Genomic DNA, 17,749 nt, shown 5'->3' with positions numbered 1-17,749 from the left:
TGCTATATTGTGATCTACACTCAGTTCCCACAATTCTCTCTCTGGGTGTATGCAAATGGCTCTCTTCATCACAAGATCACTAGAACTGGTCTGAATCATCTCACATAATATTAAATATAATGCAGCTGTTCCTTTAAATTATTTCTGTATTTGATACCCAGAACACTTTTGTATGCACAGAAGTAATATTCCATTATTAGAAAGTAGAATTCATTACATTTAGCATACCTTATGGAAATCAAACTTGTTTACTAGTAGTCAGGCTTACTTCATATTTTTTGGGCGGACAAGACTGTTTTACCTTATTCATTTCCATATTGAGGATCTCAGCAACTTAGGGAACATTGAAGGTAATTTCCTATAACAAATCACTATATTATTAAGAACATTTTATATACACATATAAAAAATTAAACAAAACACTAAATACCCTCCATAGCTTCTCAATCTATAGTTTTATGTATTATGGTAATACCAAGTTTTAATATTTGCCCATCATTCACTTTTCCATGTTATTTTGTATAAAGAGAATTTATTAATACAAAAACTATTTTTATTTTCTAATTCTTTACCATTGAAATGCGATGTGTGAGGAGCAGTGGTAGGTTAAAAGCTTGTTTATCTCTTCTCTGCTAATTTCACCATTTTAGATGTTTTATGCATTAAGCTATTGAATATTCAGCCATAAATATGCCTTAGGCAATACAATAAAGTGGTTTCAAGATTATTCTTTTTAAAGGGAAATAGATATTGGATGTCAGTAAGAATGAGAGATCAGACCATAACTTTCCTACTTGGCAATACAAAGTCCAAAAGAAACTCAGCACTAAGGCAAACATGTTAACTTATTCTGAAAAATAATTATCTTGGTTTCAAAATGCACAGCAATTTTCCTCTTGACATAAATGCATAGACATTGATTCTTTGGTATAAATTCAAAATTTTTTTTAAATTTTTTTCTTAGGTCCTCATTTTGCAGAGTATCTGCATTGGGATGTTACAGAAGAATGTGAAGTTCGACTTAAGTGTAAGGTGGGAAATGTATTAAGCATATGTGCTAAATTCATTTTAAGACCCATTAAGACATATCTTACATGAAAAATATTACTTGCTGATCAATTACTTATAATATCAATACTTTGAGTCACTTGATTTTGAACAAAATATCAATAGGTATTTATTACATATTTATTTATTTACTTATTTATGCCTTCTAAGATCTTTCATGCTTATCAACTAATAACTCCTTGATTTAAAACTGAAAGTGTTTCCTAATGAAAATATCATATTATTTTGAAATGTAAAAATAAGATTAAAAAAGATATTGTAAAAGTTCATTTATTACATTTTACTTAAAAATTTTTATCAGGTGAATTCCAGAAGAAACCTATGGGCATAAACTTTTTAAACATCTTTTCATGTTCCTCCCTATATTCTTTATATAGTATTTTCATTTGGAAGTGAAAAAGCACATTTGCTAAGAATAAAATGCTTTTTGGTTAATAACACAATGATAAAAATAAGTTTTCATTACTAACAAAAAGAGATATGCACTCTCTTTTATATTATCATTGTCACATATTTATTTATGTGTATTGAATCAATTTCAAAGACTATTCAGCAAGCATTATTAGGTTTTTGGTTTGAATAAAAATCTGTTTTTAGAAATATATAGCTCAGCAGTGTAAAATTTTAGTATCTCTAAATTAATGTAAACAGCTTTGACATAAAAATAGAGAAGATATTAAGGTATTTTTGTGAAAGATTTCTTCTATGAGAGGATATTCTGTGGTATGGTGGATAGATTGCTGAATACAGAACCAGGATGACGTAGATTTAAACTCTATCCTTACCACTTAGTAGCTGAGTGACAATGACAATGTTACTGAGCCTTTCTGAGTCCCAGGTGGCTTCCTAAGATTTATTTGCTTAATTTTAGAAGTTAACATCAGTATTCTACTTATGGTAATCAAATGGCAGACATTATATCCCTGAAGTTATACTAATGCATTCATTATTTAAAAGAGCCAAGCCCATCAGAGTTGATCATCACATAATCTTGTTGTAGCTGTATATAATGTTCTCTTGGTTCAATTTACTTCACTTAGCATCAGTTCATGTAAATTTCTCCAATCTTTCTGAAATCATCCTGCTCATTGTTTAAAAACAAAAATATTTGTAGCAGCTCTTTTTATGGTAACAAAAAACTTAAAAATGAATAGATGCTTGTTAATTGGGGAATGGCTGAATAAGTTATAGTATATGAAAGTAAAGTAACACTATTGTTCTATAAAAAACAAAATAAAAACTGATTTTAGAAAGACCTAGAAAGATTTACATCAACTGATACTGAGAAAAATAAGGAGAACCAGGAATACATTAAACACAGTAACAGCAAGATTCTGTGAGGATCAAGTATGACAGAATTGGTTCTTTTTAGCAGTTTAGTGATCGAAGGCAATTCCAATAAACTTTGGATAGAAAATGTCATCTGCATCCAGAGAGAGAACCATGGAGATTGAATCCAAATCAATACATGCTATGTTGACTTGTGTTTTCTTTTTCTCATGTGATTTTTCCCTTTTGTTCTGATTTTTCTCTCCCAAAATAATTCATAAAAAATATTTTTTAAAAAAGTACATGTATTACTAAAAAAATACTTTGCAGTTACTCACAAAAAAGATTGAAAAAAAATTGCATCAACTCAATATTTACTGAATATCTGTTATGTGCTAAAGCTTTTATTGACAAGAAAAAAAAAAAAACCTTACTAGATAAAGTAAAAGCAACTCAGAGAAATGGGAATAAGGAGTAAATCATCTGAAAACTGATGGTATTTTGTAAGGAGGGGCCCTAGGAGGCCCCAACAGTATTTCACTGGGATTAAATTTAGTTTTAAGTATCCTTCTTCTTTGAGAAGAAGAGTTATTATTTTCACCTCTATGTAATTTTGTTATGATTAATAGCAATGAGAGGGAAACTTCTAAATCAAATCTTCTGAGATAATTGAATATTCTACTTTATGCCAAAAGATATTTTAGTTTTCATTCCATCATTCCATGAAATTAGTCAGCAATAATCAGCAATGCCACATATAAAAACATTATACCATCTATTTTGTATTTTTAAATGATTATATTTTCTTTTTTTTTTCCAAAGGAAAAGCAATAGCTTATATAAAAGCCAGTTGGATGGAATATGCTAATTTGTAATTCAACATCAAAATAACATTGTTTTAGGTACTCCAAGATAATGAAACTTATGCTTCCAATTTGACAGGTGGCAAACACAAAAAAGGAGACCGTTTTCAAGTGGCTAAAGGATGATGTTCTTTATGAAGTTGAAACCTTACCTGATCTGGAAAAGGGATTGTGTGAATTACTTATACCAAAGGTATAGTGATTGAATAGCTTCGTTCACCCTCCCCACAACTTCCCTTTCTCCCCTCACCAGGGTAGAATGAAAAAAGAAAAGTGTATACTAGAGATAATGACTCATAAAAGCTACATTATTTTTTAAATTGCATAAGATTTTGGATTTCACATATATTTCATAAGAAAATATTAGGTAACCTGACTTCTATGTTATTGTAATAAGGGAGCCACCTGCCAATGGTTGCTGGAGGTCTAACTCAGATCTGTAGAATAGATCTCTTTATGTGAGAGGATGATGATACAAGGAGACTGAGAGGCAGGTGCTGGTCTCTAACCTCTCTGCTGAGAGGTAGTTATCTTATCTGATCTCTCTCCTCTTCCCTCTGCCTCCGATTTATTTCATTCCCAGTCCACAAGTAACACCTGTATCAGTAAATGGAGCTTTGCTACTCCTTCAGATGTTATGATCCACAGCTGTGGAGGTTCTTGGAGAATTGACCTGTCCCTTCACCTAGGCATGATCCTTAACACTATGTTTTTAATTATAATTGACAACATTATAGAACTCTAGAAGTATGTGGCACTTTGGAGGTCGTTTAGTCTAGTCATTTTAGCCAATAGATAAATACTTGCTCAAAAAGTGATCCTCTAGTTTCTACTCAGATACTCAGAGTTAATTTCCTACAATTTTAATATGCTTTATTTGTAGTTGTCCAAGAAGGATCAAGGGGAATACAAAGCAACATTGAAAGATGATAGAGGCCAAGATGTATCTATCCTTGAAATAGCTGGCAAAGGTAATCTTTTTAAAAGATTCTCTTTATTCTACTAGAATTACCCCTCCCCCCATAAACTATATCTGTTTTCCAAGAATTAGTCTGTAAACCATTAAAGTAAATTCATCTGTGTTTTTAGGTAGGAAACATATTCTTCTGTCAGATGTATTAATATAGAAGAAAAAATATGTTACCTTCAAAGCTGTTTTGATGCTTTAGGGGAAGGAGATATCATGTTAATTAGTTCTTATGTACAATGCTATGGGAAAACACTAGTCTAGAACTCCCTCCGACATTGTCATTATAAACACGATACAAATAGGGTTGAACCAATTCAATTAAATATAACTTCAATTTATATGAAAAGAAATTTTCTTACCCCTTGTTTAAAAGTTGAGGAGGCACAAGACAGAAAAAAGGATTTATTAGCTCATAGACCTTTTATGGATAAATATTGCTATTTTATGTGCCATTTTTCAAACTAACAGGACAATTTCCTGTATCAGTTTAATTAAATGAAAAAACCCATGCTTTCTGATAAAATTCTACATTGTAATGGAGCATTTTCCTTTTCCATTTTAGTGTATGATGATATGATCTTGGCAATGAGTAGAGTCTGTGGTAAGTAGATGCTTTCTAATTTGGGGGCTGTTTTTGGTGTTCAGGTCATTATATCCTGAGATAGGCATTTGATCCTGCAAAGAGGAAAGTTAATGAAATCCATCCCATGTTCTATTGGAAGCACTCAATTCAATCCTAGTGTTATGGACTGAATTGACTTAGAGATGTTATTTTAAGTGGGTTAGGCTTTTTTACTTTAACTAATTAGGTTTAGACTCCATGATTAACCACTTCATTCAATTTGCTTCAAGATTGTTTCAGATTTTTTTTTTTGTGGTTAATTGCAAGAAAAAGCATTTCAGAGAAAGAGGAACTATGATATATTAGAATCACTATAGGATAGAGGAGAGAAGAATGTCTTCAAAGTCAAAAAGACCTGTATTTAAGTCTTAAATGTGACTGAAACCACTGTGAGATTATCTTGGCAGGTGACTTGAATTTATGGTGTCTTGAGCCAATCTTTAAGATTATTAAAATGTAGAGAATGCTAATTTGCAGACTAAGGGAATTTCTTAATATTATATTTTCTTAGTTATACAAATGAGACTTTCTGTTTAGTCTTTAGTAAAAACTGGGAAGTACTGACACTTAGTTATGAATTTTAGAATGATCTGTCATTTGGTACTTCATACTTAAAATTATATAACATTGGAACAATAAGAAATCTTAGAGACTGTCTATCTCACTCCTCCTCCCCATTGCTTCCTATTTTACAAATAAGGAATTGAGATCCAAATGGATGAAATGATTTCCCCCAAAGTAATTTTAGCTTTGTAGAATTAGAACAAGGATTCCTGATTTAAAAGCCCTTTTTGTGTCATGTTGGGATCCGCCTTTTATTTTGATACTTTTATAGCTCTGTAATCTTTTGGCTTGGGAACTGGCTTTCATCAATGCAGATGATTATTACCCATCTACGACTTCACATATCCTTCAATACAGTCTTCTCTGGGGATATGCCCACCATGCTGTAGGCCTTTTTCTACGATATTTTAATATTTTCAAGGATAGCTTTTGTTCAAGGACTTCAACACTCGAACTGTCTATATGTCATTCTTTACCCACTTCTTTTCCCAGGGACACATTTCTTGGATGATAGGTTTTACATTATTTCTTCCATGCAAATCATCAAATATATTCTTGGATTTAACTTGGATTTTTGATTCTTCTGAGGTTGTAGTGTCAGATTACTTGGGGCCATGGAGCATTACCACAAAAATATGGTGTTTAAAAATGGCTTTTTGCTTCAGGAAACAACTTGAGATCACTGATAATACTGTGCAATTTCTCAAAAGCAATTCAGGTTGCTCATTTTCTTCCATTAAGTTCTTAAAATGGCTTCTCATATATTTTCAATGTTTGTCCAAGGAATATGTATTGGGTTTAAAGGATAGAGAGCTAGACCTGGAGGCAGGAAGACCTGAATTCAAATCCAGCTTCAGACACCTTAAATGTTATGTGATTTTGTTTATTTATTATGTTTGCTTCAGGTTCTTCACCTGTAAAACGATGATAATAATAGCACCTACTTTAAAGGTGACAAATGGTAGGCACTTTAAAAGAAGATTCTTGTTATTATTATTATGATGTATTCTTACTAATGAAAAAATTCAACAAGTTGTCTAGTCAGCCCATCATCATGTAGACAATATTTATTTTGGATACACTTAATTTTTCCTTTATGGTTTTCAGAACCAATGACTTTTGGGAGGCTGTAGACATTACTGAACAACCTTGCAGTATTCTGATGCCTGGTATAATCAGTAGGGCAGCATACATAAATGAAACTATCTTAAAGTTTTTACCATTTATAAGGAACTTTTTGTTCCATTTATACTTTGTTTAGGACATCTGCCATGACAGCATTGGTTACCTTTTGGCAAGAATTTGTTTCTCCAGACTTGTTTGATTTGATATTGATGAGTTATCTTTAAGTGTGTCCCTCTGCTTAATTTAAAATACATTTCTTATTTGTTTGACTTCATAACAACCTTAAGCAATGAGTAGTTATAATTTTATCCCTAAATTTCCTAATGAAAGAGACTTTCTCTAAACTATGAATTGAATTGGGAGGGGGAAGGCTTTTAATTAATGGGTCAGACACTGCCCCAAGAATAATGAGGCCTCCTTTTGAGTGTAAATTAAGCCCTTTAAAGGTACATTAACTCTGGTAGGCCACTAGGGTACCATTTCCTACAAGACCATTCTAGAGTGCTAAAAGATATTATTGTTCCAATAGCCTGAATGATACTACATTGAGAAAGCTAATTCACATCTAAAAGGGTCTTATATACCCAAATAATAGTTTTCTCAATTACTCAAGAAAGACTATGTTTAGATCATAGTGGTTATTTTCATGAAGTCTTTTGTGGTAACTTTTGCATATAATAAGAGAGATCATCACATTAAAACAAACAAAAACAAAATTCTCAACTAAAATAATGTCTCTTACAATTTATCCCATTCAAGTTTGAAAAGAGTACTCTTTTCATCCCTAATCAGTGATTTTCTAATATTTTAAAGGAGCCTTATCTCATTAAAGCTAGCCAGGGGATAAATGAGCTTGGATAACTCTTGAAATATCTAAGAGTAATGATGATTAATGCCACCCTCAGTGGAAGGTTGTAAGTTACATAAATATTGATTTACAAAACTTACATCGCTCATATTAGTATAAGAGCTGACATATTTTAATTAACAATAATCTAACATCACCCAATAATGACAATTTGATCAAATATTATACTTGAGTGTAGTGAGTATCAGGAGATACTTGTATAGTAAAATGTTGGCTCCTTGAGCATAAGGACTATTTTGTTTTTGTCTCTGGTATACCTAGAACCTGATACATCATAAGTATATAATACAGGCTTGATGAATTAAATTAAATTCAGTACATCACTCGAAGAGAGCATTTAGATATTTTAAGGTAAGCATTTTAATTGCTTCCAAAACACAGCAACATTTTCTCATTTTCAATTTTCTTGATTTGAAGTCTGTTTTTTATAGTTAGAAACATACAGCATTTTTCCTGTATACCATTCTGAGTCCAAGTTTTACATAAAACTTCTATGCCTTTTATTTCTTTAGAGTATACAATTTTTTTAATGCTTTAATATTTTCACCACAATTAATGAACAAGAGAAATTGAGATATGAAATAAAAATATATCACATTGGTCATTTTGTAAAGCAGAAAGAATTTGACTTTGGGATGATATTTATTAACTGTTTTTTAGATAATAGCAATACGGATGATTGTTTTAGGAGGAAGGTCAAGAAAGGCATCCTTGGCAGAGCAATGTGGGTCTGAGAAGTTTAGTTACTTAGGTGGTTTTCTTTGTCTATTCATGTTTGTACTCTTTTGTGTGCCCTTGGGAGAGGCCTTGTGCACTCGACTGTGCATAAAGCTGTCTGAAGCATAAATACAAAATGATGATGGTAATGAGGTGATGACTGTATGTCATTGGGTCAGTGACAGCTGCTTTCTTGATAATATTTTCTGAGACATTCCCTTTTTCTTGGTTCACAGAAACCAGATTTACAATCACTCTGTAATTGCCATATTATCCTATAATTATTTGTATATTGTAGTGAAACACTCTTCATTTATAAATTTCAAATGTTAGAATTGTATTGGAATAATTTAAACATAATCTATTAATATTAATATCACTATTTTGTCTAATTTCTCAATCTATCCATCTTTTTCTGGCTACCTTGAACACTTTTATCAACTTAAGCTGTTATTCATAAACCTCAGAAACTGTCAGAAAACTGTGCTGTGTACATGTAAAGAAGGTCACATTAGAAATTAACCTTTACCCAATATAGTTCAGTCTACTCTGTACCCTTTTCAGCAGAAAATACTGCTTCCTTACTGGTATTTTTTAGGGGAGGGGAGAGTTAGATCAGACCTGTGATTTCATTGTTATAGACAGATCTCTAGAAAAGCAGATCAATTATCAGAATAATTATTCTGCATCTTACAGAGTCAGAGAACTACTTGTAATATCAAAAACTTAAGTAACTTGTCTGCTATTACACAACCAATATATAACTTCCTGATCTAGAAGATAGCTTTCCATCTACCATATTATATTGCCCCCAAATGTTTGTTATAGTCAAGTAAGTTTATCATTATCTGAAGGAAGCAAAACTTTGAGTTAATATTATCATTTGCAGGGCAAAGTTAGATATATAAAACCAAAGTAATGCATTATATTTAGCATCATAAAGTTTAGAGGTGAATGTGTATATGTGGTTAAGGAATCTAACCTTAATCTAACTCCTCTTAATTTATAAATGAGAAAACTAAGGCCTCAAGTTTAAATGATTTGTCTGTAATTACGTAAACAGAACTAGTAGCTCTCTTGATTTCTGGATTGATTCCATGACTTTCTCATAGACCTTATTACCAACTAAAGAATTTTGACCTTTTTCATGTCAATTCTAAGAAATCTTCCACAACTGAAAAAAGGGATATTTAGATGGACAAAAGGTCATGACTTTAAAAAAAAAAGTGATCTTAAAACTGGATGTTGAAAGAATCATCCTTATTGAAAGTTTGTGATTCTGTTATCATAAAAGTGGTCTGATTTAAATTCATCAAGTCTATATATATATATATATATATATATATATATATATATATCATATAAGTGGTCTGATTTAAATGGAAAAGGCTACACTTATCTGATGAGTTAAACATTTTAGGAAAAGCTATATAAGAATTCAGTTTTTAAAAAAAACTGATCACTGAGAATTTCAACCATACCTATTTGGGAGTGTTGTAGAGACAAAACAGCATGTTTGGTTGTGTCTTGTACAATCAACTCTAAATGTCAAATTTGCACAGTCAACTACATGATTATTAAGTCAGAGAGTAAAAATCCTCTTCACTAGTTAATGTTTTCCATGGTCAAGATGTTTCTTGAAACTGGGCACTTAATAATCTGATTACTCAGGAAATGCATCCTATGGTCTTCTCAGTGGTTGATGAAGTTAATTACCCACTGATTTGCTAGTTATAATGAAGCCCATATGTTTCTATAGAGTATATTTTAATTCAGTATGTGAAGCTTTATTATTATTAGCACTTAGGGGAACTACTTGGCAACATTCATATATATTGAGTTGAGAGATTTTCTACAAAGTTTTTTTAATGGATTTTGCTGTTTCATGTGTATTACTTTTCTTTTCCTCTGTTTCAGAGGGAAATGGACAGAGTTTACTAGCACTGTTTAAATCTATATCCTGAAAAAAGTACTCAAAATTTCTATCAAATGTTCTTTAAAGATTAATTTTTTGTTATGTTCCCTTAATATAATAGGTCAAGTTTTCAGAGGTTTTAAATTAATATTTTCATAGATTTCATTCATTAATTCAAGAAATGTCTGTTGAGATCTATGTATAAAGAAATATGCTTTGTCATACTCCAGAATCATACATTGCTAGAACTAGGAGTAGTCTTAGGATGACAGCATGGTATGACAGAAAAATCCCTAGATTTGGTTTCTGTGGAACTAAGTTCAGATATCAATTCTGCTACTTACTATATATAAAACTGTAAATCTTATCCTTTCTAAGGATTCAAGTTTCTTTCTATATAAGAATGAGGGAGGTTGGATTAGTTTCTAGTTGTAAATCCTATGAGTATAATTAACTACTGTGAGATTATCTAACCCAACTCTCTCATTTTGCAAAGATGGAAATAGAACCACAGGATATTAAGTGATTTGGTCTTAAGTGTTGTTAAGTAGTGACAGCTAAATGTAGGTGAGTGGGGCAGATTTTATTCTCTGTTACCTAAGCAAACTATAACTATTCTAGGTCATTTATTTCCCATTGTCCATTCATTTCTTGGGATTAGGAGAATAGGAAAAAAGAACATTCCAGATTGTCTTTTGATTGGGGAGGTAAAAAGGACATACTATGTCAAATTAAGAGTGAGATATTTATATATGACTCTATTCAGGTAGGTTAATAGAGGAATTCCATTACATTGTGACCTAACCCACTCATGTCATTGGCATTAATTTTTCTGTCACTTGTAATTTCAGATCAAGGAAAGTATTTTCTTCTCCATATAAATAGTAAATAGGAATAGGTTCCTATTTGCCCCCTTGTTCTTCTTTTCTTCTTCCCCACAAATACAATTGGGAGAAAACTCTGAAATTGCTCTCACAAAAGTCACAATGTCCCTTAATTACTAAATCATTGCAGCACCCTCTTAGTTTTTTTTAACATCATTAACTTCTAAATTTTAAGTGTACGCTTATTATTTGCTATTATATTTTTCTATTATACTTTGACACTTCAATCTCCTAGTTTTCTGTCTCTTTAGTTACTCCTATATAGTGTTCCCTTCTGGCTCCATTTGCCATATTGGACTTATTTGTTTATCTTTTTCACATCAGAGTTTAGCAACTTTCTTCCATCCTATAGTGGTATGATTTTTTTAAAATGGAGTGACTTGTGTTCACTGTACATTAGTGTCTTTGTACTAAGAGCTTGATTTGTAAGAATTTGTTTGATTTTATAATTTAAATATAATCATTTAGGTGATACAATAAATAGAGTGCTGGGCATAAAATCAGGAAGACGCTTCTTCCTGAGTTCAAATCTGGTCATAGACATTTACTAACTGTGTGTCCCTGGGAAAATCATTTAACCCTGCTTGCCTCAATTTCCTCATCTGGAAAATAAATTGGAGAAGGAAATGTCAATCCCTTCAGTATTTTTGCTAAGAAAACCCCAAATGGGGCCATGAAGAGTTGGGTACAACTGAAATGACTGACAATTAGCTGGCAATAACAATTAATACTCACCTAATGGATTTATGGATGTGCTTCCTACAATTTTTGTCATCTCTTCTATTTTCCTAAATCTACTTAACCTCCCCTTTCTATGGCCTGACATTCACAGCCTCTATCAAATTTTCAGCTGATATGTCAGTTCCACTCACCCCAACACTAAACTTTTCTCACCTACATTCCTTGGACAATTTATTGATTGTTGTCCTCATCCTAGACCCTCTTTCTGATTTTTTTTTTTTTTTGCTATGGCCAAAATATCACTCCCCTAAATTCATTTTCTCCTACAAATGTTTCAGATAGTATCTTTTCTCCTCAAGCCCATATTTGTTATTACATATTTTGTGATCATATTTTGATCTTCCCTAACAAGGGGTGAGGAATGTTAGTTCTCTTAATGTTAGTTAAGTTAGTCTCTTAAAGACTATCTCCTTGACTTGATCACTTGATGGTATTTTTATTGTATTCTTTCCAGAAGAATTTTATCCCATACTCTTCCCTCACTAGTACCTTTTATGCTGTCTTGGCATTTATTTCTACCTCTTTGCTGTTTTTGCATTTGTTCTTCCATCTTGGAAAAGGAAAAAAAAAATATTTTTGATATTCTCTTCTCTAACTACTGCTGTTTATACCTGCTTCCAAAATGTGTTTTTTTTAAAAACTTGCTGCTTATATTTTCTTTCTAATTTTCATCCTCATCACCTTTTGAAATCTCTTTCTCCATGATAACCAACTCAGTAATCTTTTTTTTTGTCAAATATAAAGACTTTTCTCAACCCTAATGCTCCTTAATTTCTTTGGCATTAACATTGTTGATTACCTCTTCTTTTTCTTGGTTTCTGTGATGTTACAATAATCCAAGTCAAGATTACCAGTTCTCACCTTTTGTGAAGTCACATTTTAAATCTCTAATAGTCAGATTTACATTTCTTTAGTTTCAGAGTAAAACAACAACAACAACAACAACAGAACCAAAACAAAACCAAATTAATCATTTCCTTCCAAAACTCACCTATTCTTAACTTGCTTAATTCTATCAATGTGACAGACATCCACCACTCACATAGAAATATAATTTTGGAATAATCACTGATTCTCCCTCCTCTTTCTCAGTCTTTGTACCTCCCTTATATTGACTCACTTACCAAATCCTTTTTATTCTTTATATGATCATAGAATTTAGACATGGAAGGGAATTTAGAGAAAGATCATTTAAACTTACCTTTTCATCCTCACTTTATACATGAGGAAGAAAGGGCTTAACAAAGCCATATGACTAAGCTTCCCCAAAGTCACATATGTAGTAAATAGTTAAAGTAGGATTTCTGGACATTCCTTTCTGTCATTTCCTTTACATTCCTATAGCTGCAGTTCCCATTTGGGCATTTGTCACTTCATATTTAAAGAATTGTCATAGTTTTCTAACAACTTCCTACTTGTTTTGATCACTATTCCAAACTGTAACTACAATGCATTTCCCTATTGCCTACAGAATAAAGTACAAACTCAGTCTGGAGTTTTCAGCCTCATCTCCTATTACTTCCCTAAGTGAACCTTATTTTTGAATTAAATCAAGCAACTCATTGTCTTCCAAACATATTATGCATATTCCCACCTTCTTGCCTTTCATCACATCATTGTTATTGCTTATTATCCCATTTTCTTCTCCTTTGACTGTCTAAACTTTGCTCATCAAATCTGAGCTCAAGTTCAACCAGTTGAAGTCAAAATAATTATCTAATGCTTGTGATGAGTGAAGAACAACAGTCTGTATTGGGAGATATAAATATAAACAGATCATGATTTGTGTCCTTCAGGATATTTCCATTTATTTGGAGAAACAAATGAAGAACTAAAATGAAACGTTTTAGTAACCCGCAAATTTTAGAGAGGAGTAAGAAAAGGGTTATGAGCAACCCAGGAAGTAGATTGGGTAAACTTTCCATTTGGGAAAACTTTTCACAGAAAATCACATCTGAGCTTGGAGTTGAAGGAAAGAAACATGGAAATTGGAAATATTTCACATACATGTTCCAGGCACAGGAGATACTGTAAGTCAAGACAGAGAGGCAGGAAAAAGTTGAGATGAATGCTGAAAATGTTAAGTTTAATCAGATAGAAAAATAGTATGAAGCAGAGTCATATAAGACAAGAGCAGAATTCAAATCCAAGTCCTCTGAACCACTTTATTTTTCCTTGAAACATTGAAAAAACATCAATAAGCATTTGTTAAGTGCTTGCGATGTTTCAGGTGCTGTGCTAAGTGATGGGAATGCAAAGATAAAAATTATATGATACTTAAAAATAATTTATATTTTACTAGAGGAAATAATGTGTATATATCTATGACTGGGAAAGCTTAGGTGGAGCAAGGAATAAACTGCCAGACCTGAGTGAAGAAAACTCATTTTCTTGAGTTCAAATTTTGTCTCAGAAACTTACTTGCTGTATGGAGGAGAAAGTGAGGCAGGTGACCTTGCCCAGCCCTCTCTTATTTAAATCCTATTCACTTGAATATCATGACATTCCCTCCCTGATGTCATGGTCCTTTTTGAGAATGAAGAACATGCAACAACAATGTATTGAACTAGATTTCTCTGAGGGCCCTTGAAATTCTGCAATTTGTTGAATGTATAATTCTGTGAAACTTCAAAGCACACAACTGCATCTTCTAGCATTCCAAAGCATTCATGTATCTCCTAGCTACATGGTAAACACTTGTTGAACAAGTGGATGAATGAATTTTGTTTGAAAATAGAAAAATGCATATTTGCATTGGAATTAACCTTAAAATATGTAACAATCTCCATTTGTTTTGTGAATGAGAATTTTAGAGTGTCATGGTTGAAAAAGCTGGCCCTAACACAAATGTTTTCACTGCACATATTCTTTTCCCTAGGTCTAAATATGTGTTCTTTTCTGCAGGCGCATCTGCTTCTCCATTAAAGATACTCTGTACTCCAGAAGGGATAAGACTGCAGTGTTTTATGAAATATTTTACAGAGGAAATGAAAGTGAACTGGTATCACAAGTAAGTAAATGAGTGCATAAATCTCACATTAGCAATAGGCTGTAGCCCCAATATAGCCTATGGGGGAAAGGGTTGGTACTAGGAAATGCTGCACAGAACTGAAAATGAGAAATTTTCAGTTTGACTTCCAGATGTCATCCTTGTATAATATGCCATTTGCCCTCTATCTGCCCTCATCCTCCATATATTTGAATGGAGAGGACCTCATTGGGAAGTTACATATATATACAACTAAATATCCTAATGTTTTTGACCAACAAGCATTTATTAGTTGCTTTATGGAAGGACAATTGCTGTATATTTGCCAACATGATTATTATGAAAGATATTATTTGGATAATTCCTTTTAAGTTGTAGCACATTACCAGCAATGACTTATATGCAAGAAATGAAACATAAGATATTCTCTAGGAAGTTCATGAAGGTAGATTAATAGAGTAAGGAGAAAAAGAATAAAAAGTTGGACAATCCAAGTTTGTTTTATTTAGGTTAAAAGACCTAGAAGTGAGGTTTTCAATGCATTAGGCAGTTTCTCTTAGAAGGATTTATAAGAGCAAGGCATAGTAACAGAAGATATGGATGCTTTGTACTCTGTATGATTGGGAAAGTAAGCACATTTTTGGGCACTAATATTTTTTGTTTATTTAAGTATGATTCATGTGATATCTTCAGCCTTAGAAGTCTGTCACTTAACTTTTTACATATATTATTTAGGAGGCCATTCATACACTGATTTTCTATGATTATTCTCACGGTTCCTTTTACTCTTTCATTGTTTATAATGTGGCCTAGAATTGTTGCTTAAAACAGATGTTGATTGCCTTTGATTAAAAATTTTCATCTTCTTTAAATATTAATGGAATGTACCTGGGAGCCAGGTCCCATATAGACTGATTCTCTGTTTTCTTTCTGACTCAAGGATCCAGCATGCAGTCGGGGTATTCTTTTCATGGATTTGTACATTGCTCCACATGGGTCTATCAGTATTAATTTTTGTTATCTGTCCTCATAATCATGATTGACATCATGAGTAGGTAGAATCAACGGGTGACCTGTTGATCACTAGTGAGTAAAGCTTCTAGTATCTGATGGGGGAAGAGGAAAGTAGCAGCAACTTATATAGCAGCAATATCACACAAATTAAGCTTTAATGCAATGCTTAAGCTTAAATAATGCTATCTTGTTTTCTACAAGGATTCTGCACAACGCATTTGAAAGAATTAGGCATATTTAGCCTGAAGAACAGAATGCTCAGAGGGAACATGATAATGTAGGACAACTTTTAAGTATTTAAAGAGTTACCTTATGGAAAAAGAATTGATAATAAGGAAAATCTTGCTAACAACTTAATTCCAAAGTAGAAATTACCTCAGGAGATAATGAATTGACCTTCACAGCTGTAAAAAGAAAACTGAATAACTATTCTGTGGTGATATTGTATGGGGAAATTTTTATTCACATATGTATTGAGTTGGATTACCTCTGAGGTCCCTTGAAATCTTGCAGTTTATACAAGGGTACTAGAGAAGGATCCTTGCTCCAACAAATATTTCTCTCCAGGCAATTCTGCTGATTCCTAAAGTAATTCTACATTACCTTTGTCCCTTGTTAAAATGCCAACACTCCTGGGAAGATTCTTAGCCAATATTTAACATTTTGTGTGAATATTTTTCATGTGGGTCTGGAGAGAGGGTAGAATTAACATTAGGCATATAGAGGAGGCACTGGAGTTGAAAGGAAGGATATACGAATTCTATATGTACTAAAGATAAATTTTACTAAATACTTGGCAATCATAAGTTGTGCTTCTTAAAGATCAGGAGTCTGTTAACAATAGCAAAATAAAAACTAAAAAATATGCTTCATATTTCTAGTCTTCCATTTTGCCAAGTCTTGATTAATACCAGAAAGGGTCTATGGAAGTTTATTTAATATATCTACCACTACCTACCCCTAATGCAAACAACAAACAAAATTACAGAATTACACCTGCCTGAAGAAGATTCTCTTCTCTTGATAGTCATCCAGAAAACCATGGCAAAGAATGTTTTATCAAAGTTGTAGTCTGCTATTCCATCTTGGGCATGAACAACTGGGCTTCCTTTAGTCTAAATTGCTACCAAATGTTTCAAATAACAAGGCTCTGTGTACCACTGATTCATAGATTAGTTTCATGCCTCTATCGTGTCCTCATCAGGTTATAGTAAGTCCATGGCTTCCCCAAATCCTTGCCATCTCTGTATTAGACTAAAGGGAATCCTTTGCATTATAGTTATGATAATTTCCTTATTGTGAAATTTATGCCATTTTGGGTGGTGACATGAGCATAGTATGTAGGATTGCTTATGGAGAAATAACTTACTTTTCTGTGACTCAGTAGTGTTGTAACCCACATGTGTACACAACAGTATACTTGAAAAATACAAAAAATAAAATGATATATTGGAAGCTTACTATAATACCACTATATTCACTCTGGATAAAGCTCTTCTGAAGGCTTAACCTATATATTGCAAACCTTCATTCTCAGACATGATTTAATATCACAGAATCCATAAGCCATTATCTGTGGTAAAACTTGTATATACATTCATGAAATGATGGTTTAAAATGTTAAGGAAAGAAAAACAGCTGGGTAGAAATATATTCTTTACTAAATCAAATATGACATTATTAGTTATTATTTATGTCAAGGAATGAAAAAGTCAATAAACTTCTAATAGTACATGTGTCTAATTTACCCTGTTAAGGAAAAAATATATATTTTACCCAATTCATGAGGGCACATAATTCAATTTAGAACTTTTCTTTGGTACTTAGAATATACAAAGCTGGGACTTCAGTAACATCATCATCATCATCATCAACAACAACAACAACAAATACTTCATTCTCACAATAAGGGAGATATAATATAGGCAAAAATATGGCAAAATATAGATTTGAAAACAGTGAAAGAGATTCAGCCAAGGTTCTATGAAAAAAAAATTGAAGAGGAGTAAATCATTTAGCTAGAGATAATCAGGGAAAACTTAACAGAGGAGATTGATCTTGAAGGAAGAAATGGATTTTAATAGGTGGAGATATAGAAGAAGCAAGCTAAAATTGAAGAGGAGTAAATCATTTAGCTAGA

The 17,749-nt window shown here is 32.3% G+C and overlaps 1 protein-coding gene across 1 annotated transcript in view; it reads left to right on the top strand.

Moving 5' to 3' along the window:
* Nucleotides 1–17,749, top strand: part of MYOM2 (myomesin 2) — a 150,995-nt gene that overhangs the window by 117,379 nt on the left and 15,867 nt on the right. The window contains exons 28-32 of the mRNA XM_051975997.1: nucleotides 965–1,032; nucleotides 3,280–3,393; nucleotides 4,084–4,171; nucleotides 4,733–4,771; nucleotides 14,511–14,616. Of these exons, the coding sequence (XP_051831957.1) occupies nucleotides 965–1,032; nucleotides 3,280–3,393; nucleotides 4,084–4,171; nucleotides 4,733–4,771; nucleotides 14,511–14,616 (415 nt within the window). The remainder of the gene's footprint in view (nucleotides 1–964; nucleotides 1,033–3,279; nucleotides 3,394–4,083; nucleotides 4,172–4,732; nucleotides 4,772–14,510; nucleotides 14,617–17,749) is intronic.

This window comes from Antechinus flavipes, chromosome 2 (genome assembly GCF_016432865.1).
Source record: "Antechinus flavipes isolate AdamAnt ecotype Samford, QLD, Australia chromosome 2, AdamAnt_v2, whole genome shotgun sequence".
NCBI lineage: Eukaryota > Metazoa > Chordata > Mammalia > Dasyuromorphia > Dasyuridae > Antechinus > Antechinus flavipes.
This window is presented reverse-complemented; position numbering and strand designations above follow the sequence as displayed.